Raw genomic sequence first — 26,572 nt, forward strand, 5'->3', positions numbered from 1 at the left:
GTCTTTAAGCAAAAGTAAATTAAGTCATTTAGGGCACACGCCATGCTTATTTGTCTTAGGGTACTGAATCTTCCTTAGGATCCTAATCTTCAATTTACATATACCATATAATAAAACCTACGATTACCTATCTTACTCTAACCTATAAAATTCACCTTTTATTAATCATTGCATTAAATTTCTAAGTGATTATCTTCCAAATTCCTTGGGAAATCTACTTAGCTTATTTGCTACTTCATAAACTAGGACTGCAGTTATTAGAGAATGTCCCCAGATTAGAACCTACCTGTTCTCTGACATTTGAAAGGTCCAGGGTATTATTTAAAGCAGTTTTTGCAGCTTTGTAAGGTTCCCAAGCATCCACTAGATTAACTGTGATCCCCATGTAAATACTAATTACCTGAAAGAGGAGACATTCAGTATTTGTTAAATTCCTACTCACTTCAAGGCAAAGGGTTGGATACTAAAAAGTTATAGAAGGCAATACCCACTGCATGTTTAAATTCCATTCCAATGAAAAACCAAGATTTTCCAAATATATAGGTAAGTGTTCCTGATTGTTAAGTAAGTGTTCCTGATTGTTAATTCAGTGTAAAGAGATCTTTACACCTATTAACGTTTCTTTTTGAAATTCTCTATTGTGTAATATTAATGTTTTCTCACCAGTTGTTTTATTGGTTGGCAATTGCCTGGGATATCTTTTTTAAAATCCCTTCATTTTCATTGTGCCAAGGTATTTTTTCAGGTGTTTCTTATGGGTTTCATGTAATTGGATTTTGGTCTTTCTTAATAATAAATATGTCTTTAATTATAGTATCATGGTCAAAACTTCTTTATTAAACTTAGGAACATGAAGCCACACCATCAGTGTTTTCCTATTGGTTGCTCAACTCTGAGCTCACTAATATGATTCACGGTTGGCCAGGAACCATCACTTCCTAATGCAGGCTGTTCTCATACTACCAATAAATTGAAGACCACTTATAACAGATAGTTAATGTGATTCAATACTGATATAGAAGCAGAACAAAATCCACTACCTGTGAATATAATCCAACTCCTTGCATTTTGTTAAAGCCTCTTTGTTTTCATATATTTCATTTCATATATATTATGAAGCAAGCTTTATTCCTATAAGAATATTTTTAAATGAAACAATGCTTATAAAGGTACAAGCATATCCTTGCAATAATATAAACTTTAGTAACCCCATTACAGTTAGCTTATAGGTAAAACTTTATTATTAAAGTGAAATTCCTATTCACAAAGTGACAAATTAGATGAATTTGGCTATCTTAGATTCAGAAAACAGAAAAGAATAAACAAATTCTTCTACCACTTAGTTGTAATCTCAGTAGCTAAAGCAAGAGACATTTTAATAAATGATTTAATCTTCAGAGTATCCATTTTAGAAAAAGACTAGTGGGTTCTTCAGGAAATTTTACTGACTTATTTATTCCTTCAGTTATAATTATAAAATTCTCAAAGCAACTTTACCTAAGTGATATTATGTCCCATTATTTACAACATTACAACCTCTGGGCTAAAGACCAAAAGAATGGGAAGTTAGTTCGCTAACACATTTACTGTAGAGGAAAAAAATTAGCAATACTTGCCCAATTATCTGGAAAGTATTTATCCACTATCTCTCTCATTTTTGCTTGATGGGTGTGAAGGATGGAAGGCTCAAAGTAGAGAATCACGTACAGCATGGCAGCTTGGTTTGCCAGGGCTGTGCTGCGATGCTCCGGCAAAGGATACGCTGAGACCTGCAATGTCAAGACGACACCCCGAGAAAGCTGTTGGCAACATTTGCACGTAGACATGCTCAAATTAAACTCCCTGGTTGTAAGACACATCAGTTTCTCCAAAGCCCATCACCTTTCAGGATGCTGGACACTGGAAGCCCTTCTCACACCATACCACTGCTTGCCAAGGTCTTCCTTCTTATTCCTAACCCCATAATATTCTCTTCTTCTAGCCCTTGACTGCTGCAATTCTAAGTCTTTTCTTAAAAAAAAAAAAAAAAAAAAAAAAAAAAGGCCTATCCCTGTGTCTCCCACCACTTCTCCATTTTTGTATCTTTCCTGTTGGAGACAACCCTTAGAACTGACAGGCTCTACTCACTGTTGCTATTTTCTCACTTTCTGTTTATTATTCAACTCACTGAAATTCAACCTCCATCATCATCCCAGTGGAATTCCCTAAGGTCGCTCATGACCTCACAACCATCCAATTCGATGGCTTCTTTTTAAGACTCTCACTTAAATTCTCTGAGGAATGAAATCTCTCCTCCTCTGGTTTCCTAGATACCACTCTCTCTTCTCAGTCTCCTTTGCTGAGTCCTCATCTTCTGCCTTTTAAATGCTGGTGTTCCCCAGGGGTCCATCCCCTCATGTACTAGAAATCTCTGGATGCACAAAGCACATATCACCTTGAGCTACCACAAGCAAAAAGGAGAGAAATTGTTATAAAGACAGACATAGCCATGTCACATGAAACCTGCAGGCAGGAATGTGGCCAGGCCACAGGAAGGGGCTGGGGCTGGGAACCGGAATGCCTTCACTCTTTCTCCCCTTGATGTGTCGGCCCACCTTTTCTCTCCCTCCAGGCTACTCTCCATATACACAGCAGAATGAGGCTGCCCACAAACTCCCAATTTTGCATGTTGTGGATAAACTCCAATCCAGAAACTGTTTCTCAGGCCCAGTTCCAAATTACCTGGAGACAGAATCTGATCCATCAGCCATGACCAGGGATGGGGGAGACGCAGGACAGAGTGTGGGGTGGACACACAGCACAACCACAGCTTAACCCTTGTGCTAATAAAGATCACGGGGCAAGGAGGAAATGGAAACACATTGCCTTCAGAAGGACGTGGAATGAGAGGCAATCAGGAATGAGATGCTCTGAATTCACACAGACCAAATTCAAATTATGGTTCTGCTACTTAGTAACAGGAACTTGAGGAAATTATTTAAGATCTCCAAGTCTTATTTTTCTCAACAGCAATATGAGGATAATACCATCTACTTTACAGGGCTATTGTGAGGAACAGAGAAAATGGTATGGGAACAAAACCTCCTTTGTGGCTGGTTTGGACTGAATTCTCAATGAATGGCAACAATTATTATGGAGACCTGGCATTTGTGGGTAGCTTCTGATATTGAATTGTCTTAAAACAACAACAAGAACAAGAACAACAACAAAAACCCTCTTATTTATACTTGACGTATTCACAGAAAAAACTAACAAGCTACCTAAAGAACTGCACAGATTAGGTTCATTCTGTGATAAATGATATCCACAGTTATCACAGGCCTCTTTACTCCCTAATCATAATTTTTACAAATATTTAAAAATATAACATCTAAAATTACGTTTTCTTCAGAACAATGAAGTCAAATGGTGATTTTCTTTGGTGTTTTTTAAAAGGAAGTGACTACTACACATACTGGCAAGGGGAGTGGGATGATTTTCAAATGCTGCATGATCTTTACAGCCTTGCTCAGGCTGCCTCCTTTCCTGGCACTCCTCTTACCTTCCTTTTGTCACCTGTTGTGACCTTGCTGCCACTGCTGCATGCTCTAGTGGCACCCTGTGCTTCCGCTAAGATAACACCCATCTTGCTTTACTATAATCCTGTTATGGGCCTTTCCTAAGCTACAAGCTCAGTATGGGCAGGGACGTGGCCTGCCTTCTTCGGTGATGGGTCCCCAGCGTCGAGCATGTGAATGGGCACCTAACACACACTCAACAACTATTTCTTCAATGAATGACTAAAAGAACGCATCTTCTTCCCAATAGCTCAAATTCCAACTTCTCCCTGAAATATCTCATTCTGGCAAAATTAATAACCCTCTTTCCTTTATCATCCTGGGGCATAGCTCAAAAGGTTTTAAAAGGTTCTAGCTGCTTTTACTTTTTTGGGAAAGAAGGAAGGAAAGGAGTAATTAAAGAGGGAAGTGAAATCAGTCTGTTAAACTGTCTTAACAGGTCTTAATAGATTTAATTCCCACCTGGTTGTAAATATCATCAGATCTCAGTCGACCAATGACCATACTGATGAAGGATTCGTTGATAGGCACTCTCTGGAAATAGCTCTCGGGATAGTTGGGTGGTCTTTTGGCACCTGGTTGGCTAGAATAACCTGTACTTCGAAGCAGCTTACAAATATCGTCCATATTTGAATCAGCAGAAGATCGAGCAGCACTGAGTCATATTCACAATGGGAAACAAAGGCCCAAACCACACATATTAGAAACTGAAAAGACCAATAAAGGAGAAGAATTCCTTTGTACTTTGACGCAATACAGTTTCAGATATGACCACAGGTCCATCTATATCCTCAACTATATCCTCAATATATCTTCAAGATTCAAAATTATGTGTATATATCTGTGTGTGTGTATATATATATATATATATATTTTTTTTTGAGATGGAGTCTTGCTATGTATGTATATATAAACTTTTTTTTTTTTTTTTGAGATGGTGTATTGCTCTGTCACCCAGGCTGCAGTGCAGTGGCGTGATCTTAGCTCACTGCAACCTCCGCCTCCAGGTTCAAGCAATTCTCCTGCCTCAGCCTCCCGAGTAGCTGGGACTACAGGCATCCGCCATCGTGCCTGGCTAATTTTTGTATTTTAGTAGAGATGGGGTTTCACCATGTTGGCCCTGGCTGGTCTTGAACGCTTGACCTCAACTGATCTGCCCACCTCATCCTCTCAAAGTGCTGGGATTACAGGTGTGAGCCACCGTGCCCAGCCTCAAAATTATATTTTTGAAAGCCTGTTAGAAGATGAGTATTCGTACTATGTAAAGGTCCATAATCCCTTTTCCAAAATCCTTGGGACTGGATTTGTTTTGGAATATAGCATTTTTCAAATATAAGAGTCATATGGCATATAGATCATATACAATATAACATTCCAGCAGGGTCTGAATTGGCATCCCATGATCAACATAAGTAAATAATTCTGGAGGAAAATTTATAAATATTTACAAAAGTGAAATAAGTGAAGACTATATATAGCATCACACCTACTCCAGGCAAGTTTTGACTCCAAATGATTTCAGGTTAGATTAGGTTTTGCTGCCAAATGAATTACTATGTATATGTACGTGTGTGTTGTATGTGTACTCGTGTATATATATTTTTTCAGAGCTCTTTGAATTTGAAAATTGTGGGTAAAGAATGTGAACCTGACATTATACAAATTAAAAAATAATTAAAAAATATGTCAATTTAGGCCGGGCGCGGTGGCTCACGCCTGTAATCCCAGCACTTTGGGAGGCCGAGGCAGGCGGATCACGAGGTCAGGAGATCGAGACCATCCTGGCTAACACAGTGAAACCCCATCTCTACTAAAAATACAAAAAATTAGCCAGGCGTGGTGGTGGGCGCCTGTAGTCCCAGCTACTCGGGAGGCTGAGGCAGGAGAATGGCGTGAACCCAGGAGGCGGAGCTTGCAGTGAGCCAAGATCGTGCCACTGCACTCCAGCCTGGGCGACAGAGTGAGACTCCGTCTCAAAAAAAAAAAAAAAAAATGTCAATTTAAAGTAAAATATATCTAACTTTTTTCTTGGCAAGCTGTTCCTTCTACAGAGATCTAATAAAGAGGTCTGTGATTTTTCTGTGTGGAATAGTAAACTCTGAAAGAAATGAACTAGATTCAAAGAATCTTAGACTTGGAGATGACCTGCTATTTGCTGTAAGGATCTCTTTTGCCACGACTGTGACTTGGAAGTGTTCAGTGTCACTTCAATAATAAATGCTCACATTCTAACGAATTAGCTGTTGTACCAAAGGGGACAAAGCCATATTTTCAAAACTGGGCTTGATAAGCCAATATTTTTTTCTTCTTCTTTACACTGTCTATACTTTTTGTTTTTCCAGGTACTCTCAGAAATATAGGAAAGGCCATTTAAATCTCATTTTTAAAAACATGGATGTTAAAACATCTTGGTCAAACTGACATGAGTGAACACTGCTAGAACACTCCCTTCACACACTGATACAGCTGAAAGGAAAAGGCTAGCTGAGGAGCCTAAGATTAATTTCCTGCTGAGGACGCAGTAGTACCTGGTATTGCCAAAAGTATAATGTCCCCAAAGAACCCCCTTCTCCTTGTCTATTTTATCCTAATTTTTAAGTTTGAAAATGTTAATTCTACTCCTTACATCTTTAGCTCAAGCTCCTAACTGACTCCTCCTTATTGACACTTTCTTCTCTGAATCTTGACTATTTCCAACATTGACCTGGTATTCCATTTTTAGCTCATTCAACAAATTGAAAACCTGTACGCTTGACACTAAAATTAAAAAGTTGGTTAAGGTGGCTCCTGTTTTCAAGACCTTACTTCCTGAAGAATCACAGTTCTGTATAGATATACACAACAAATTATTTGTGGATATGTGCTGTTGCTTGATTTGTTTTTGTTTCTATGTAAATATGGGAGAGAATTCACTTTCAACCTGACTCTGAACGACAACTTTTCAAAGTCATCAAACTGAAAATGACAACAGAAAGCACACTCAATTCCTTATATCTGCCAAGGAGTAATATTTGAAAACTTAAACAACAAAAGCAAAAACAACCTTCATTAGATTTATAAGATTCTTTGAAATTTAGCCTCAAGGTAAAGAAAGTTCATAATTCAGACTCCTTTTTAAAATTGGAGTTATCATTAGGGACAGCATAATCCATACTTCTAATAATCTATAATATATAGAATATTTTATATGTAATATATAGATTATATAATCTATTATTATGAAATATAATATGTAATTGTTATATTCCTACAATATGCTCACAAGAGATAAGAATCTTAAGTTTTTTTTTTTTTTTTTTGGAGACATAGTCTCGCTCTGTCACCCAGGATGGAGTGTAGTGGCATGATCTTGGCTCACTGCAACCTCCACCTTCCGAGTTCAGGTGATTCTCCTGCCTCAGCCTCCTGAGTACCTGGGATTACAGGCGCCCACCACCATGCCTAGCTAATTTTTGTAGTTTTAGTAGAGACAGCGTTTCACCATGTTGGCCAGGCTGGTCTCGAACTCCTGACCTCAGATGATCTGCCTGCCTTGGCCTCCCAAAAGTGTTGGGATTACAGGCGTGAGCCACTGTGCCCGGCCGAATCATATACTTTCTTATCTATTCTTGGATTACTGCTGTTTACAGTAGAAGGAATATGGGGACATATACTGCATTTTACCAACAGCAGCATTTCGGAAGTGGAGTCCTAGCCCAGGAATACCTGTATCGGTAGTAAGAAACCAGCATCCTCTCTCTGACTTCTCCTTCAATCTTTTGGTCAATGACCAGTAGCATAACTCCATATAAGTACAGTGCTTCACACTAAGAAGAGAAGAGGACAAAAGCCAAAATCACTAGATTATACATTCTTAGGGAGTAAAGTCGGTAATCATGAAAAATATCGCTTTGCTCACACTTATCCAAAAAGTTTTAGATTTCAAGGAAAAGGTAGGTTTCCTCCAAGGAGCTCTTACCTTCTTGCAGAATAGGCTTTGAAAAGTTCACATGAAACAGATTTTAATTCATAGTGATAATCTTTCAGTTGACCTATTTTGGCTATTTTGCTTGGGACACCAAAATAGCAACCCAACATTGTGAATACCTCTTCATCATAAAGTCATTCACTTATTCAATAAGCATTTCTTAAATGGTCAGTATGTACTAGGTACCAGGACAGATGGCTGGGATGCAAAAAGTAAAGAAGACAGAATTCTTACACCTAGGAGGCTCATAACTTCCACATAACTTTTAATTGTTTTAAATTCTGTTCAAAGTCTATGTTCTAAACTCAGATATGGACCTGCCAGTTAGAAGATAATTAAAAGCTCATTTCACTTCTCTTTAAAGAATGGTATTTCGTATATATTTGTGACTTAAAAGAAAAAAAAGTGATACGAAGTTTGATATTCTCGAATTTCATTTTAAATAATCACTACTACTTACTAGAAGTTGTTTTCCATCTTCATTGAGAAGCACAGTTTCTAAGGTTTGCTGAATATAAACCCCTTCATTGAGATCATCTAGATATCTAGAAATAAAACCCCAGAGCAAGTTATTAATTTATAATAGAAACTTTAACATCTTTAAAGAAGGAAAGATTTTTAAAAGATAAGGCAGGATGCCAGGCATTCTGGCCTTCCGCTAGTTCATGGTCCTTCATGCTCTTAAGAATAGAGTCTTATAAACTGATTTAGGGCCACAGTTTGATATTTATGGCTGTTCCAAGTAAAAGAAATATTCCCTAGTCCTGATTTGTGAATTACAAGTATCTAGGAGTAAAGGCAGAAGAACATGGAATATCTAGTTTAAAAGTTAATGAGTAATGAATTCTTAAGAACTGTATAAGAGATAGAAAGTTAATGATAAAAATAAGTTATTTTTCCACTTTTCACATATCATACACTAGAATATGATAATAAATAATAGGATTGGAAACTATATGACTTCATATAAACTAAGTTTATTATGACACCTCATAAGAGCAGGACATTATAGTAAAACTTTAAAATTCTTAAGATGACCAGTGCCACAGGAAGGAAAAGACAACTACATACAGTATAAACTAAATTAGGAAATTTTATAGTAACTCAGAGAGATTTACACGTTGTTGTGTGTCCTTTTCCCTCTCCACTATTTACTACCAGAATAAGCTATTACTAAATTGATCAATACCTGTTTAAGTCTACAATATATTTATGCACACTCTGAAATGCTAAATAAAATCTGGTCACAATTTCTATGTTGTTTTCACGAAATTCTTCATCTAAATCCTGTAGCTCTGGCTTAGCATCCAGTTTGCTTTCCCATAATTCCGGACCCTAAGAAAAAAAAACATTATGTGAAATGTCAGTAAAAGCATACTTGTTGGTGACAATTTCTAAATAGTCTTTTAAAAATTTCTTCTTATGTTCTTAAACATCCTAAACTTAAAGCAGAGCAACAGAAAGTAACGAAGATAATAGAAGCCTAGATATAAAATCCCTTTGAGAGAAATGAATTTGAACTGGATCCAAGATTAGCATGCTTTTAAGTATGGGGCCCTTCAATGTGAAATATCAGTTATCTTTTAAAAATACAATTATATTGCGTTAGGGCTTTGACATAATACTTTTAACTTATTTTCAAGTTAGTAGCTAATATTAAGTTTAGTCCGAAAGCTTTTCTCTTTAGCTTTTTCCATAATTACTTAACCTTACAGAGCTTCATGGTTCCCAGAGAAAACATGCTTTTGTAGAAAAGACAACAATAAAAATGCTATAGAGGAAGATTACCTTAAAATAGCTGAAATCAAATATGATATCTCCATATTTCTGTTGATCAGCTCTGTCTTTTAACCTGAACACAGCAGGAATAAACTCAGAGAGCCTCAAAAGTTCAGCAATGATGGCATTACCACAGGAAACAATCCTTAGGATTGCTTGGCCACAGAGGTTGTTCTCGGCTAGAAAGTCCAACATTGTGAGGAGGACCGACTACTCTGTGCCTGGACACTGGGGATGATTAACTGGCCTCAGAGCTGGTGTCTGCAGATTATTAGATGAAACCAGGTGTGCAGAGAGATTGGCTGCTCCATTAAAGAACCTGTATCCCAAAAAAAAGTGTGAAAATCTCAATTTGTTTAAGGAAGCACATGTGTACACATAAGAAACACATTTTTCTCCCAAACTCACTAAAAAAATTGTAAGAAATAATCAGTTCCGTTATAGGGGAAAGGGTGTTTATCTGTCACTCTTCATATTTTCAATGTGGAGGGACTTTGCTAGATTAACACTCTTGGCCTCGTCTTCAACATGTTAGTCACTTCTCTTGAGAAAAAGATACGATACAGCTCATCCCTGAGCTAGGGAGAAGGAACCACTGGGCATGTGTGGTTCAAATGTACCCTAATTATACAAGCTATCTCCTACTATTCAATATATTAGCAAATAATTTCAAACACTATAAAGAGAGCTCAAAGACAAATCCCTGTACATCATTTTGAGGCATTTGTCCAATTATTTCCCAGAAATGGAACTGCAAGCTTAAGGTATGAACATGTCCAAGATTCCTTTTAAAATTACAGATGCTAGGTTCTACAAAATTCTGTGAAGATGATTTATAAATACTAAATCAAACTGGTCGAAAAGTCTCATAAAATTCAGCACTTAGGTGTCTAGCACTGTTAGCAGAATCCATTACTTGCTTCTCTTGTATTCCAATGCACTCTCTGAGGATGGTTAGATCACTTAGCATGCTGAATATTATTGTTGCTTACAGCTCATTCTGAAAGTTCTTGAAGGCAAGGATTGATCTTTACCCAACCACTCCTTGCTGAATACCTCTTTGCCAGGCTGGGTATGAAGATGTTTAAACAATTCACCTTCTAGTCCAGTGGTTCTCAAGCCTGGCTGCGTAAGGGAATCACCTAGCATCTTAGAGTTTCTGGTAAGTAGGTTAGAGGTAGTCCTAAGCATCTCTGTTTTTAAGAATCTCCCCAGATGATTCTGATGTGAAGCTAGGATCATTAAAAGAGTAGAGAATGACTGGTCTTATAGAAAACTGCAGCAGGCAAACAGGAAATTAACAATATTTATCTTTGTGCCCTTTGTGCTGAACTCATTCCTTGGCATTGACAAGTATAAGGAGTGCATACATAACAATACTAGGGTTACAAGAGGGGATGTCTGTCCTCTCTAGCTGCCTGCTATACTGCTGGAGATAAGTCCTGAAGAAAAAAAATCAGAGCGATGAAGTGCTTGAGTGTGTCTTTACAACAAAGAAATAAGAAGTGTAACATACATTTAATTGTCAGTGTGGAGCGTTTATTAGGTGTTTTGTTGGGAAAGGTATTCTTATACTGGGTGATCTTTAGTAAAGTGACATCTAGGAATTCAGGGCTAGAAAAAGAAACCTAGCATCTAAAAAGAATGACCTATTTTAGTATGTAACACTTAAAAACTTTTCCATGGTAAATGACTTAGAAGATGGATTTGAAATCCAAAGGGCACACACAGGGTTGATTTCTAAAACATGCAAAGGGATCTCACAAGCTGTCAAAGAGAGAACAGGGAGAGAAGGGGAGGCAGGAGCCAAGTAAAAAGGAAAAGGGAAAAAAAGATGTCACTAGGAATGAAAACCAACCAACCAACAAAACATACATGTGATGTTTTCCTGTACACGTAAGTCTTTGAGCACGTCACTACCCAGGCTGTGCCTTCTAAGCATCTTCTGTAACAGAGACTCTTGATAAAACTGCTTCCTGACCCATCCCTTTCCTTCCCACTAGCTTCCTCCTACAGCCAGTGCAGATAGCAGAGGTGAGCAGATGGTGGAAGGCAAAGGGCGACTGGAGAAGGAAGCAAGAAAGACTTACACAAATGAAATAACTCCTTGGACTTGATGAGGTTTCAGAAAGTTCTTGAAGTAGGTAATTTGTCTAATTAGGCTACTACTTCTTACATTCCCCCTCTGCCCACAGACTTGAGTACCCTTCTTGTTCAGGCCTGTGTGCCTTCCCCTGCAACAATCATTTTTCTTGGTTCTAGGGGCTAGGAAAGCAATCTGATTATAATAATGTGGTAACTGGTTTCCAGAGATGGCTCCCAACAATTCCTTGCCATGAAGTCAGCCCATACAGCACCTTAAGTGAAGGGCTGAACCTTATTTTCCCTCTTAATGAGTCTGGATTGCGTTTTATTAGTTTGCTGGGCTGCCATAACAAAGCACCACAGAGTGGGTGACTTAAACAACCAAATTTATTTTGTCACAATTCTGGAGGCGAGAAGTTCAAGATCAAGGTGTTGGTAGGACTGTTTTCTTCTCAGGCTTCTCTCATTGGCTTGTAGCCGGCTATTTTCTTCCTGTGTCTTCACATGGCCACCCCATTGCTCATTTCTTTTTATAGAGATGGGGGTCTCACTACGTTGCCCAGGGGAGTCTCAAACTCCTAGGCTCAAGCGATCCTCCCATCTCAGCCTTCCAAAGTGCTGGGATTACAGGCATGAGCTACCAAGCCTGGCCCTCCTTTGTAAATTTCTGTGTCCAGATTTCCTCTTCGTACAAAGATACCAGTCATATTGGATTAGGGCCCATCCTAGTGGCTTCATTTTAACTTAATCACCTCCTTAAAAATCCTGTCTCCAAATATAGTCACATTCTGAGGTACTGAGTGTTAGGAATTCAACATATAAATTTTGGGGGGACCCAACTCAGCTCATAACAGCTTGTGTCTTCCTTCCTTCAACCCAAAGAATACTGTAGAAGTAACTGTCTACCAATTCTAGGCCTAAGCCTTGAAAAGGTCTGGCAGTATCTCCTTTTGCTCTCTTTGGGTGTCCGAAGCTGCCATGTAAGATGTCTGGGTATCTTGCTAGAGGGATCACAGGAGTTACAAAGAGGAAAGACCACGCTGAGAGGGAAAAGTCCTGACACAGAAGAGAATGAAGAAAGCCAGCAGACAGCAGAAACTGAAGAGCTGACGTGTGACTTGGGTTGACCTGGTCCACTCAGCCCCCAGCTCTTTAAGTCTTCCTAGCTGAAGTGCTAGATACATAAGAGAAGAGGCTATTTGGCTTCTGCAGCCAGCCAAGCCCTCTGTGCCTTTTCTTGATTCCTAACCGACAGGATCATGATAGATTTTAAAAATATTGTATTGTTTTTGGCAAATAAGTCTTGGGGTAGTTTGCCATAGTGCTGAGATTCAGTTTTGAGGACTAACAGTACAAGTTGTCAATTTAAACAGCATGCTGATGCTGTTATTGTGATATTTCATTTTCTATAATGCTGTGCAATATAGTCATTGCTTTTGTATAATAATGTCCATGTAGCTATTTCTGTATTGTACTACTGCATTTTCCTCCAATCCCCATCTTTTCAGCTCTCTGCTTCTGCTGATTATTACAATTTCCTTACAGGAATTGTGCCATTTGTCTTATCTTTGGAAAAAGAGAGCTATGTCCTAAAAACCACCAGAAGTCAGTGAGGGAACAAGTAGGTGAGGGAACAATCTTTAGAAATGTTTTTAGGCCTGGCAACGGTGGCTCATACCTGTAATCCTAGCACTTTAGAAGGTCAAGGTAGGAGGAATGCTTGAGCTCAAGAATCCAAGACCGGTCTGGGCAACAATAGCGAGACCTTGTCTCTACTAAAAATCAAAAGAATATCAGTCAGGTATGGTGGTGTGAGCCTGTAGTCCCAGTGACAAGGGAGGCTGAGGTGGGAGGATTGCTTGAGCCCTGGAGGTTGAGGCTGCAGTGAGCCATGATCGCGCCACTGCACTCTTGCCTGGGTGAGAATGAGACCGTCTCAAAAAAAAAAAAAAAAAAAAAAAAAAAGGTTTTCTCACATGTCAAGTATAGATTCTTGCTATTAAGAATAGTTCATATCTGAAAAATGCTAGAGTGATTACAAAATACGGAAAAACATTTCATAAAAAGGAGAAGAAAAAGTTTTGATTACAAATGTATCTTGAAATTTGTGAAAGTGAGCTTTATATATCAGGCTGTGATAAATGCCGTGAAGAAAAAGCATAATAAAGGATGGGGCATATGCTAGTCTCCATAGAGCACCTAGGGCAGAAGTTAGAAGGAAATGAGAGAGCAAGCAGTATGGATATCTGGGTATGGTCAGCAGCTTCTCAAGTGGTCCCTAATGATCTCTGCCTCCTGGTATTCATGTTCTATGTAGGTTCCTTCCCTTGAGTATAAGCTGACTTACTGATTCTCTCCTAAAGAGGAGAATAGGGCCAAGTGTGGTGGCTCACTCCTGTAATTCCAGCACTTTGAGAGGCTGAGGCGGGCGGATCACCTGAGGTTAGGAGTTTGAGACCAGCCTGGCCAACATGGTGAAACCCTGGCTCTACTAAAAATACAAAAATTAGCCAGGCATGGTGGCAAACACCTGTAATCCCAGCTACTTGGAAGGCTGAGGCAGGAGAATTGCTTAAATCCAGGAGGCAGAGGTTGCAGTGAACTGAGATCACGCCACTGCACTCCAGCCTGGGTGACAGAGTGAGACTTCATCTCAAAAAAAAAAAAAAAGGAAATAGGATAGAAATGAAACATACCACTTCTGAGATTAGATTTTGAAAAGACTAACTTCTGGCTTGGTCACCCTCTCTAGCTTGCTAGTCCAGGGGAAGCAATGTATCATGGTGTGAGAGAGCCCTGGGGAGAAGCCCACATGACAAGGAACTGAGGCTTGCCAAAAACCACGAGTGAACTTGAAAGCAGATCCCTTATAATCCCAGTCCAGCCTTCAGATAAGACCATAGCCCCTTGTTCCCAGCCTGACTGCAATGTTCTAAAAGCCCCAGAGCCAAAGGCAGCCAGCTATGCTGTATCCTCCTGACCATAGATACTATAAAGCTTAATGTCTTAAGCCACCGGGTTTTGGCATAGTTTATTATGCAGCAATAGATAATGATCCTAATAATGGCATCCCAAGCAAAGGTTACAAGTAAGTGCAAAGGCCCCAGGGCAGGAATGTGCTAGATGGCTAGCAAGGTGGCTAAAGTGGCTGGAGCCGAGTCAGCTAGGGGCAGAAACAGAAGTAGACTGGATTGGATCTGAGAGCCAAGAAGCCACTACAGCTGTCTAGAACTCTCATGAAGGTATCCTCTAATACACATTAAGGCATACATTATTAACAAGTTCTTTTAGTTTCCTCTGTGATACTTGCTTGTTAAATCACACTGATCTCTAACAGGCTTAATTTCATTTCATTTTCTGTATGGATATGGTCTGGCTTGGGAAAGCAGAGAGGGAAAGGGGAAATAATGGACAGTGGGCAAAACAGTCACCTACTAAAGCCCTCTGAAGACCACCAAACTAACCCAGAAGGTCTAAGTAGGATGAAACTTTACATCAGGAGTGTCCAATCTTTTGGCTTCCCTGGGCAATATTGGAAGAAGAATTGTCTTGAGCCACACATAAAATACACTAACACCAAAAATAGCTGATAACCTTAAAAAAAAAATCGCAAAAAAAATCTCATAATGTTTTAAGCAAGTTTACAAATTTGTATTGGGCTACATTCAAAGCCATTCTGGGCCACATGTGGACTGCAGGCTTCAGGCTAGACAAGCTTGCTCTAGACTCATGAAGAGGAGGACAAGCTATGATTAACAGGTCCAATGGCTACCCGATTTTGGATACCATGACAGGGCAACAATGTGGCCCTGGGAAAAACATCTTAAAACAAAGTAACATTACTTGCCCTTTACTCTACTCTCTCCCAACATACGGAAGGACAGACAGACTTAGCACCTGCATGCACACATTCGGGGAAGCTTCAGTCTGGGATAACGACAGAGATCAAGACTTTCGTGTGTCAATCTCTTGTTTTAATCCTTAGGCCCTTACTCAAGAATTACACTGTAGACAACTTTAAAAGAACATGAGAAGGATAATAATAAACAAATATGTTCGGCAATAGTAAAACAAATATTATGGGTCTTTATTACCTAGGTAAATCGCCTTTCTAAAATTCTATATACAAACTTTATATTAAATTTTTAATGCAAAAGCAAAATATGAGTTATATTTAATATACTTTTACTGAAAGGAACTCGCTGCTTGTAATCTGTTTTGCCCCATGAAGCGCACTTGTGTTTTCTGTTTCTAATAATGCAAGCATCTCCTGCTAAGTTTTTGAAGACGGAAGAAGTTAAAACAAGATTAACTGAAAGAAGGAAATCACTTAGTTACATTTTATGTACTAGACCTCCTAACCTGGACTAGTTATATTTTCCATGTAACAAATGGAATTTCCATAATTTGTACAAATATAATTTGGCTAGAGTATTTGGTAAACAGCCCCCTCGTTGGCTGAAGGACTGGTCCTGAAGAACAGAATCTAAGAACCATCATTAAAAATGCCTAATCAAGTTCCAGCTAAGAGGTAGGTGGATGGCTTTACAAAGTGTTAAGACTCAGTTAAATCTTAAAAAACCGCTTTAGAACTAGGTCCAGATAAGCGCTGTAGAAGAAGCTATGTTAAATTATCCTTTCAGAGGTTCTCTTGGTGCTAGGGATTAAGAAAACTTGAAGATCAGTTTTCTCAATACAGGCTATATTATTATTGGCATGAAATCCAGAGATCCCACTATATTTTCTTATTTTCTTTTACAAGTGCCGGTAACTTCATTTTTAACAGTTTGGCGTGGAACTGTGATTTTCAGTTTGGGAAGTAATCCTAATCAAAAGACATGCTTTCAAGAATGAGACATGGCATCATTACACCAATTACCCAGAGTACAGAATAATATTTCTTAAGGAAATCGAATTGTCGTGGACAAACAGTTTACCCTCTTCAGAGGACAAAAGAAGGCAGGTCTATTTCTAGCCTTTCGCAAAACCTCAGTTCCAGAAAGGAAGCACTGGTCTCCACAAATCCATTATCACAAACAAAATATAATGGTTGCTGATCAAGACAAATGCAAGCTGCATTTATTTTCCAGAAAAGTTCTGAAATGAGGCTGAACCTGAAATCCTGGGAAAGGCAGGTGAAGGACAATTAGAGGTGTCCCTTGTTGTGCACAAAGACAGTAAAACTTCTCCCTCACTACCCCTCACCTATGTTTGAGGGCGCTCCATGCGCTTGCAATCAGGAGACCCAGTTTTACGGCTCTGTGACTTTTTTTCTTTTTCCTGTCCGATCGTAATCCTGATTCCGATCCCAGGAATCAGGGCCCTGGGAACTTTTTTTTTTTTTTCCCAAAATGCAAAGGATTTTGACATTAGTATGTCACAGGTGAAGGCATTAAGGCGCAGCGAGCAGCAATGACTTGCCCAAACTCACAGCCCATGGCATAACTAGAATGCAAATCAAGGTCTGTCAGCCTGTAAAAGTCCTCACTACTAGCCTTTCAGTTTTCTCAAAAGCAAAGGGAGAAATAACGACGACATACATACAGCAGTGTTCCCGGAAACTTGGAAGATGAGATTCGGACCAAGCAGCTGAACGGTGCTTCCTAAAGCGAGGAAGGGGTGTGCAAAATGATTTCCCCCTAAGCGGAGACGAAGAGCTGGATTACAGCTCCCGCCCCAGAAAGCCCCTAAGCCCTCCATCCCGAGTCCCGCATCCAGGCTGCACGCGAAGCTGCAGACCTCCCCGTGGCCAGCGCGGCCCAGCGGGGAGGGGAAGGGGGCCATGCAAAAATGGGGGGCGCTCACCCCATCCCCACTCACCTGTCAGCCGGGCCGCGCCAGCGGCGCACGCGCAGGGCCAGAGGTCGCGCGCGGAGTCGGCACCCAGTTTCCACCCCTCCCTCACGGCGGCGGTCCTCTTCTATCCGCGGTCCCGGACCTGGAGTGGGTCAGACCCCGACTTCCGCCCCTGACTCCTCAGGCGGTCACATGACCGAAGCGGCGGGGAGCAGGGAGGGGCATCATGTGACCATTCGCCGGCGAGAGCTGATGACGCAAGAGCCCGCGCTCACTTTTCAGCGGCAGGCGAAGGGGGCTGAGGAAAGGAGGTGGATCCACGTAGGGGAAGTTGGGGTGCCATCAGACGGAGACAGCTCGGACAACCAGGTAGGGAAGAAGCAGGGGACGGCAATGGGGAGGGTGGCGGGAGTTTCGCCACCCTCAGGGACACTCCACGGGGACCCCGAGCCGGGGGTCCGTCGACCTGGATTATGGTTGTGGAACTTTTCACGCCACAGTAGTGAGTCTGGGACAGTTTACCCTCCTGTCCGAGACGGCATCTCTCCATCCTTTAGCCTCAAGTGTGTAAGGGCAAGATCACGAATTTTTGATCCAAATAGATCTTGTTTGAACTGACTTTAAAAGTAAGGCCACGGGAAGGTCGTTTGAATAAACCCTCTGGACCTCAGTTTCCTCTTCACTTACGTAGATTGCAGTGAGAATTAGCGATAAGGAGAATGAAGTGCCGGGATACCAGTTTATGGCATTCTGTAGGTGACCGAGAAATGATGATGTCTGTTGTTATTTTTGTAACTGGCCAAATCTTTATTGGTCCCCTATTTTGTGTGAGGAATTGCTTTATATGCAGTAGAATATGTCAGGGTTCTAGTTTAAGGAGCTGTCAGTTTAAAGAAGTTGCAAACATGCGAGCAAATAGTTGTGATGAGTTTCATAATAGGAGTGTGTTGTCTACATGTGCATGTGATAGGGATAATGGTAGCATGAGGGAGGGAAAAGCAATTGTATGGGAAGGATTCAGAGAGAAGGGATTATCCTTGCATGTTGAAAAAGGAGAGGCAGCTCTGGCTGACTTGCACAAGGCTCCCATGGATTTAAAGGAAGTCAACATATTGTCTATAAATAACATGCAGAGAAAAAACTCAGGAAATGCACAACTTGTTCTAAACTTTCTTGGAGATCATAGGTACCGGGAAGAAAAGATCAGTGTTATTGGGGAGGGATCCAAGAGAGACTGATTTAAACCAGTTATTCTCAACTGATGCACTATTGACATTTTAGGCCAGATAATTTTTTGCTGTGGGGTCAGGATGAGGTCTGTCCTGTGTTTTGTAGGATGCTTAAGAGCATCCCTGGCCTCTGCCCACTAGATGCCAATCACAGCATCTACAGATACTGCTAAATGTCCCTTGGGAGAGGGGTAAACTCTTTCTTGGTTGAGAACCACTTAAACCAAGACATGAAAGATGGTGTCTTAGTCAATGTGGGCTTCTATAACAGAAATGCCATAAACTAGGTAGCTTATGAACAACAGAAATTTATTTCTCACAGTTCTGGGTCCTGTTTCCTGGTTCATAGGTGGCTTCTTGCTGTGTCCTCACATGGTGGAATGGCAAAGCAGTTGTCTGGAGCATCTTTTAAAAGGGCACTAATCTTATTCATGAAAGTGGGCCTCATCACCTCCCAAGAGGCCCCACCTCCTAATACCATCACCTTGGAAGTTAGGATTTCAACATATACATTTTGGGTGACACAAACATTCAGACTTTAGCATATGGGTAAGATATGGGCAGATAGAAAACTGAAGAGAGGGCCTGACACAGTGGCTTATGCCTGTAATCCTAGCACTTTGAGAAGCCAAGGCAGGCGGATCACTTGAGGTTGGGTGTTTGAGACCAGCCTGGTCAACATAGCGAAACTCCGTCTCTACTAAAAATACAATGAATAAATAAATAAATAAATAAAATAACTGGTGTGTCCTGGCGCACACCTGTAATCCCAGCTACTCAGGAGGCTGAGGCAGGAGAATCCCTTGAACCCAGGAAGCAGAGGTTGAGGTGAGCCAAGATCATGCCACTGCACTCCAGCTTGGGCGACAGAGCGAAACTCTGTCTCAAAAACAAAAAATAAATAAAAAAGAAAACTGAAGAGAAGGTTTTCTCATGGTGGGAGCAGGATGAACAAAAGTCCTCTTTTTCCTTTTTGGAGACAGCATCTCACTCTTATCGCCCAGGCTAGAGTGCAGTAGCATGATCATAGCTCACTGCAGCCTTGGACTCCTGGACCCAAGGAGTCCTCCCACGTCAGCCTCCTGAGGGGCTAGGACAATAGGTGCAAGCCACTATGTCTGTGTAAGTTTAAACTTTTTTTTTTTTTTGTAGAGATGAGGTCTCGCTGTGTTGCCCAGGCTGGTCTTAAACTCCTGGCCTCAAGCAGTCTTCCTGCCTTGTCCTTTCAAAGTGCTGGGATTATAGGCATGAGTCACCACACCCAGCCTGAACAAAGTCTGGAGCTGAGATTAAGAATATTGGGTATGAAGGGGAGAAGGAAACAGGAGAGCTGTGCATCTGACTGAAGCAGACAGTTTATTTATTTATTGACTATTTTCAGAGCACTCGCTGTTTGTGAAGCACTGCAAACATCTTGCAAGATAGTCACTAACAAAGTAGAGTGACTATAATTATAATTATATCAAAGAAGGTGCTGTTAGAGTCAGAGAAAGGAGTTGTCTTTGACTTGTACTTAGCTGTATTTATTGGGAGAAATTGAGAAAAGTATGTCTGTTCCATCTTTCTGCACCATCCATTGTCTTTGGTTTTCAATTCAATCTCAGTCTTAATCTTTTCCTTACTCCAGAATTACAGAAGAGCATGATCGTGTTTTCCTGGTCTTCTGCAAGAGTGAAGTTTCACTAAAGTAATGTGAGTTTTGCATTCAAACAAATAGTGACAGCTACTGTTTGGTAGATACTTTCCATTTATACTGGATTGCATTAATCTTCATAGATATTGTGTCTTTGTTCAAGCTACCATAACAAAATACCATAGACTGGGTGGCTTAAACAACAGAAATTTATTTCTCACAGTTCTGGAGCCAGAAGTTCAAGGTGAGGTTGCCAGCATGGTTGGATTCTGGTGAGGACTTCCTTCTTGGTTTTTAGATGGCTGCCTTCTTTCTGTGTCTTCACGTGGTAGGGAGAGAGAGAGAGAGCAATCCCTGGTGTCTCTTCCTTTTCTTTTCTTTTCTTTTTTTTTTTTGAGACGGGGTCTCGCTCTGTTGCCTAGGCTGGAGTGCAGTGGCGTCATCATGGCTTACTGCAGCCTCAACCTCCTGGCTTAAGCGATCTTACCACATCTCCTCCTGAGGAGCTGGGACTATAGGCCCGCACCACCACATCCAGCTAATTTTTTATTTTCAGTAAAGACAGTCTCACTTTATTGCCCCGGCTGGTCTCAAACTCCTGGGCTCAAGCCAACCTCCCACATTGGCTTCCCAAAGTGCTGGGATTATAGGCGTGAGCCACCTTTACAGCCAGATTTTAGATAATCAGTACACATGTGCCTAGTGCCTATCATATTGGACAGTGCAGATTATAGAACGTTTTCATCACAGAAAGTTCTATTGGACAATGCTGCTCTAGACAATTTAGACTTACACTACAATCAAGACTGACTAGAAAACAGAATACTTCTGCCGATCATGGTATCTCATGCCTATAATCCCAGCACTTTGGGAGGTCGAGGTGGGAGGATGGCTTGAGCTCAGGAGTTTGAGACCAGCCTGGGCAACATAGGGAGATGGTCGTCTCTACAAAAAATTAAAAAAAAAATTGGCCAAGTGTGGTGGCACATGCCTGTGGTCCCAGCTACTTGGGAGGCTAATGTGGGAGAATCACATGAGCCTGGGAGGTTGAGGCTGTGGCGAGCATGATAATGTCACTGCACTCCAGCCTGGGTGACAGAGCAAGACCCTGTCTCAAAAAAAAAAAGAAAAGAAAACTGAGGCCAGGCGCAGTGGCTCACACCTGTAATCCTAGCACTTTGGGAGGCCGAGGCGGGTGGATCACTTGAGGTCAGGAGTTTGAGACCAGCCTGGCAAACATAGTGAAACCCCATCTCTACTAAAAATACAAAAATTAGCCTGACGTGTTGGCGGGTGCCTGTAATCCCAGCTATTGGAGAGGCTGAGGCAAGAGAATTGCTTGAACCTGGGAGGCGGAGGTTGCAGTGAGCCAAGGTAGTGCCATTGCACTCCAGCCTGAGGGACAAGAGCAAAACTCCATCTAAAAAAAAAGAAAGAAAGAACGAAAGAAAGAAAACTGAATACTTGAATTATATCATTTGGTCCTTGCAGGTTTGTGTTTTTTGATTAATAATTAGTACTGTAACAGGTAAACCCCACAAGTCTAAATGGCTTTGTCCAGTTGAAGTTTCTTTCATGCATGGAGCCTGATAGGTGAGAAGTTTTACTCCAAGCAGTGATGTAGGGCCTTGAGCTCCTTCCACCTAGTAATTCTCTATCATCGGTGTGTAGCTTTACTAAGGTCACTATGCTTGCCTGCATCAGGGTTTTTGCAGATTAGGCCTGGAAATGGCTCACATTTCATTGCCTTGGGTGCAGTCATAGGCCACAACTAACTTCAAGGAAGGCTGCAAAATGTGGAGCATATATAGGCATATAACTGGGTTGAAGAGGAAATGGTTTTGGTGGGCACCTGTCCCGTATTTGTCACAAGTGTTTTGTCCTTACCTGCCCTGAGAAATAGTCTCAAGAAACAGTCCTAGAAGTTTGCTATTGCATTTACTATAAGGATATTTTCGAGGATTATTTTTTTCAGTGTAACTCATTATCTCATATATGATGATCCATACTTGCCTTTATTGCCATGGAAAGCTTTATTTTTTTCTTTAGTTTCTAGTGTTTTTTTTTTTTTTAATGGAGAAAGTAAATGTCACTTTTTGTTTTGATTGTTAGGAAGCTCACTACCAAATGTGTATTACTAGTACTGTGTGGAATCCTTTTTTTTTCATACGGAGTCTCACTTTGTGATCTGAGCTCACTGCAACTGCTGCCTCCAGGATTCAAGCGATTCTCCTGCCTCAGCCTCCCGAGTAGCTGGGACTGCAGGTGTGCACCACCATGCCCAGCTAATTTTTGTATTTTCAGTAGGCATGGGGCTTCAGCATGTTTGCTGGGCTGGTCTTGAACTCCTGACCTCGAGTGATCGACTGCCTCGGCCTCCTAAAGTGCTGGGATTACAGGTGGGAGCCACCACACCTGGCCCCCTGTGTAGAATCCTAAAGTGTGCATGACTCCATTATAACTTTCTCATATGCTTGGTTTGCCCTTAAATTTCTGTTTTTTGATCCTGGTGTTTCTGAATTTATATTTTTCCATCTTTTTGTATATGTTTGTATTTATATTGTGTAAAATGTCTCAACTTGTTTGGTATAATACAGTGAGATTGTAAACAGGCAGTCTCTTTCTATGCAAATGTTTGAAGATCATCATTGGCTTTTATTCCTATTTGTATTTTTTCTTTTTTGGTGTGAAACTGTAAAATCCCAGAAAAGAACACAACAAGAGCCCTTGTTTCATCACCCAGATTTTAACATCTTTAACATTTTGCCATATTTGTTTCAGGTCTTGATTTTTAAGGTAAAGTTTTGAAAATACATAGAGCTCAAATTTCCATGATGACCCCTAGACCCAACTGGAGTGATTCTTTTTCCTGTACTTAAGGCCCTCTACACTATATTCCCGAAGAAGGAAATCCAGTTATCTTCCCATTCCTTTGCACCTGTGTGCCAGGCAAAGGGAACTCATCTCATAGTTTACTACCTTATGATCTTTTTTCATCTCACTGCATCTGTCATCCGAACAGCTCTCCCTGATAATTTAGACCTTTCCAAATCCTGAATACCTTTTATGGTCCAGCTTAAGTGCCTTCATTTCCGTGAAGCCTATGTCTCCCCTGTTGTGCCTATAATCCTTTCCTTTCTTGAACATCATAGCGTGGTGGGTTTGTGTAATTGCCTTCTTTTTTCAACTTCATAGTACTTGGTTCATTCTTTTAATATGGAACTTGTTCTCTGCCAAGCCTGTTTCGAGGGGTTGTGGCAGAAAGGAGTTATGTTTATTCTGGAATATCAAGTAGTTAAGGTTATGTGAAATGTATGATTTAAGTCTTGGTGAAAAGTAGAATCTCTGATTTGAAAAGCGTGTTTGCATTATATTGTAGAAAGCTTTGGATACTGTGCTAATTACGTTGAATTTTATTATATAGGCAGGAGGGAGTTAAGACCAACCCTTCCTGCTTTTTTCTGTCTTTATTACTGGCATCTCTGTCTTATTAGCAAGCTCAAAGACCTTCAGGTGAAGCATGCCTGGCTTATTAAAGGACTAGCAAAGGCCAGATAATGTAGAACAGTGGTCTTCAAAGTGTGATTCTTGGATCAGCAAAATCTACATTACCTGGAAATTTGTTAGAAATGCAGATTCTTAGGTCCCTTCCCAGACATACTGAATTAGAAATTCTGAGGGTGAGGTCCAGCAATCAGTGTTTTAATGGGCCCATCAGATGATTCGATACACTGACACTGCATGTCTCCTAGATACATCAGAGTTAGAATTACATAGAGGACTTGTTAAAACATAGATTGTTGGGGCCTGAGAATTTGCATTTCTAACAAGTTCATAGGTGATGCTGGTGACACTTGGTCAGGAACCATCTGGGGAACCACTATTGTCAGTTATTATGAAGCTCTTTGGCCATTACACCTGGTGAGTCAGGAAGTCCTTAGGAGTTTTTGAGCAGAGGAGTCACATGATCTTACGTACATTTTTCAAAGGTTTACTCTGGCTGCTGTGTTGAGAATTGGGTGGAAGAGGCAAGATTGAGAGCAGGGAGACCAGATAGGAGACTGCTGGAGTAATTCAGGCAAGAGGTGATGGTTTGAATCATGGTGTTATCAGTAGAATTGGTGAGGGTGGTTGGATTCTGGAGATACTTTGACTACAGAGCTGGCAAAATTGATTTTGAGTTTGGTATAGGATATGAGGGGAGGAGGAGAAGGATCAAGTATGAACCAAGAGTTTTGGTTCAACAAATGGAAGGATGGAGTTGCTATTTAGTAAGATGGGGCAGGTTGTAAAAGGAGTAGGTTTGGGAGAGGGGTAGGGCGGGAGAGAAGGAACGTGGGCCTTCCATGTTGGACATTTTAAGTTCTGGAGTGATCTTGCCAATGGTATTTAGATGGAATGGGTCTAGTTGGGAACACTAGGTGGATGGGAGAGGATGGAAAAGAGAGATCAGAGCACTGAGCCCTGGGCATACCACCTATACTACAGTTTTGGAGACATGTGCTGTTTTAGGTGCTGGAGATACCTAGACAGTATTACATTCATTCCTTCTTTCAGCAAGCCTTTGTTGAATGGCCACTATGTGCCATGCATTGTTTTAGGTGCTTGGAATACAGCAGTGAACAAAACAGAAAAAGTCAAAAAGTCTGTAAGTTTAAGGAACTTACAGTGTAATTGGGGACTAGACACTATAAACCTAATAAATACAAGAATGTTTTTTGGCAGTACCTGCCTTGAGGAAAGATAAAAAAGAAGCAGAAGGGTGGGAATGCCTGGGGGTGGAGATTGGGAGGGCTTGCCGTTGTATATCAGATGGCCAGGAAAGGCCTTACTGATGAGATGATACTCAAAAGGAGACCTTAGGGAAGTAAGGGAATTGACCTAGTAGATATCTAGGGGACAAGTATCGTGGCAGAGGGAAGCAAGAAGGCATAGCCCTGACACAGGGCTGTATTTGATTTGGGTATAGAAGGAGAAGAAAAAGAAGCTTGGATTCTGAACCTGGGACCCTACAACATATGGAGCTCAAGGAGATGGAGAGGAAACAGAAAGGAGAATGAGAACAAGAACAAGGTAGGCAGGTGCAGAAAGTGCATCAGGAAGGGAGTGATTAACTGTGTTGCATACTGCTGGCTGATATGTCGAAGGAGATAGGGCTGAGCATTGATAACAAATTTAACATTAAGTCTTGTCAAGTGACCTTGACAAGAGCAGTTGCAATGGAGTGATAGAGATGGAAACCTAGTGGGGGTGGGTTCCAAAGGGAATGGAAGGAGAGGATTTGGAGACAAATGTAGACAAATCTACAACGAGTTTTGCTCTAAGGCTGAGTAGAGAAATGGGGCTGGTAACCAGAGGGGTAAGTGGGAGGAAAGTCGGAGGATGTTTTTGAGATAGGAGAAGTAACGGTGTATTTGTTTGCTGAAGGGAATGATTCAGTAGAGAGGGAAAATTTAATGATGCAGGAAAGCAGGGAGAATTGCTGGGAGAATGTCCTAGGGTAGGGGGGGAGGGATAGGATCTAGTGGATAATTGGAGTGGAGGTGGCCTTGTCTAGGAGCAACAGTTTATTCATTTTAACAGGAGGGAAAGCAGAGTGTATGAGAACTGATGCTGATAGGTGGAGAGGTAAGCGGTGGGAGCTTGCAAAATCTCTCTTCTGACTGCTTCTGTTTGCTCAGGAAATTAGGAAACGAGATCTTTCAGTGAGAGTGAGGATAGAGTTGGAAGTGTTGGAAGTTTGTAGTGAGAGGAGTCATAAAAGAGCATAAAGAATCAGGAAAAGTCAAGTATTGTCTTGAGTTATGTGCTCTGCAATGATTGTGCTCTTCATTCCTACCTGCCTTTTCCTTTGCCTGAATGCCCTTCTCCATTACCCTTCCATCTGTTAAACTTCGTCTTTTATCTTTTAAACTTAGTTCTATGTTCCCTTCTTTGATCCGGTCAGGCAAAGTTGAGCATTTTCTTATCTGTGCCTCAGTTTTGCAGTAACTCCCAAGTTGCTTTAATTATCAAGTTTATGTTTTATCTCTGTCTCTCCTACTCAGTGGTGAGCCCCTGGGAGTAGAGGCTGAATTTTTTTTATTTTTATTTTTTTGAGACCGTGTCTTGCTCTGTCGCCCAGGCTGGAGTGCAGTGGTATGATCTCGGCTCACTGCAACCTCCGCTTCCCAGGTTCAAACAATTCTCCTGCCCAGCTTCCCGAGTAGCTGGGATTACAGGTGCCCGCTACCATGCCCTGCTAATTTTTGTATTTTTAGTAGAGACAGGGTTTTGCCATGTTGGCCATGCTGGTCTCGAACTCCTGACCTCAGGTGACCCTCCTGCTTCAGCCTCCCAAAGTGCTGGGATTACAGGTGTGAGCCATTGCGCCTGGCCAAAGGCTGAATATTTCTAGTGCCTAGGATAGTGCCTGGCTCATGATAGGTTTTCATCAAATTAGAATAACAAAATAATGCTTTAAAAGGAGAGTCTTAAGAGTGCTCATCTTGAAAACTGTGGTATTCTCATGCTAAAGGAAGTGCCT

General features: G+C 41.0%; 2 protein-coding genes across 8 annotated transcripts in view; one reads left to right on the plus strand and one right to left on the minus strand.

Moving 5' to 3' along the window:
* The window catches only part of WASHC5 (WASH complex subunit 5), an 89,655-nt gene extending 72,220 nt beyond the window's left edge, over positions 1 to 17,435 (minus strand). For all 5 annotated transcript variants that reach the window (XR_004026218.1, XR_004026219.1, XM_030795267.1 and 2 more), the window contains exons 1-8: positions 17,209 to 17,435; positions 9,313 to 9,622; positions 8,714 to 8,859; positions 7,985 to 8,069; positions 7,263 to 7,363; positions 4,020 to 4,212; positions 1,617 to 1,769; positions 287 to 400 (exon numbers count right to left, since the gene is read on the minus strand). Coding sequence is in view for 3 of the 5 variants with exons in the window: in XM_030795267.1 (XP_030651127.1) it covers positions 287 to 400; positions 1,617 to 1,769; positions 4,020 to 4,212; positions 7,263 to 7,363; positions 7,985 to 8,069; positions 8,714 to 8,859; positions 9,313 to 9,498 (978 nt within the window). In the remaining 2 variants the exon portion in view is untranslated. The remainder of the gene's footprint in view (positions 1 to 286; positions 401 to 1,616; positions 1,770 to 4,019; positions 4,213 to 7,262; positions 7,364 to 7,984; positions 8,070 to 8,713; positions 8,860 to 9,312; positions 9,623 to 17,208) is intronic.
* NSMCE2 (NSE2 (MMS21) homolog, SMC5-SMC6 complex SUMO ligase) overlaps positions 17,418 to 26,572 on the plus strand; it is a 288,122-nt gene continuing 278,967 nt past the window's right edge. Inside the window, exon 1 of one of the 3 annotated variants that reach the window (XM_003256196.2) lies at positions 17,418 to 17,553. Coding sequence is in view for 1 of the 3 variants with exons in the window: in XM_030795270.1 (XP_030651130.1) it covers positions 17,437 to 17,553 (117 nt within the window). In the remaining 2 variants the exon portion in view is untranslated. The remainder of the gene's footprint in view (positions 17,554 to 26,572) is intronic. The other 2 variants (XM_030795270.1, XM_030795272.1) reach the window with 2 other exon arrangements.

Source organism: Nomascus leucogenys, chromosome 16, assembly GCF_006542625.1.
Source record: "Nomascus leucogenys isolate Asia chromosome 16, Asia_NLE_v1, whole genome shotgun sequence".
In the NCBI taxonomy this organism is placed as follows: domain Eukaryota; kingdom Metazoa; phylum Chordata; class Mammalia; order Primates; family Hylobatidae; genus Nomascus; species Nomascus leucogenys.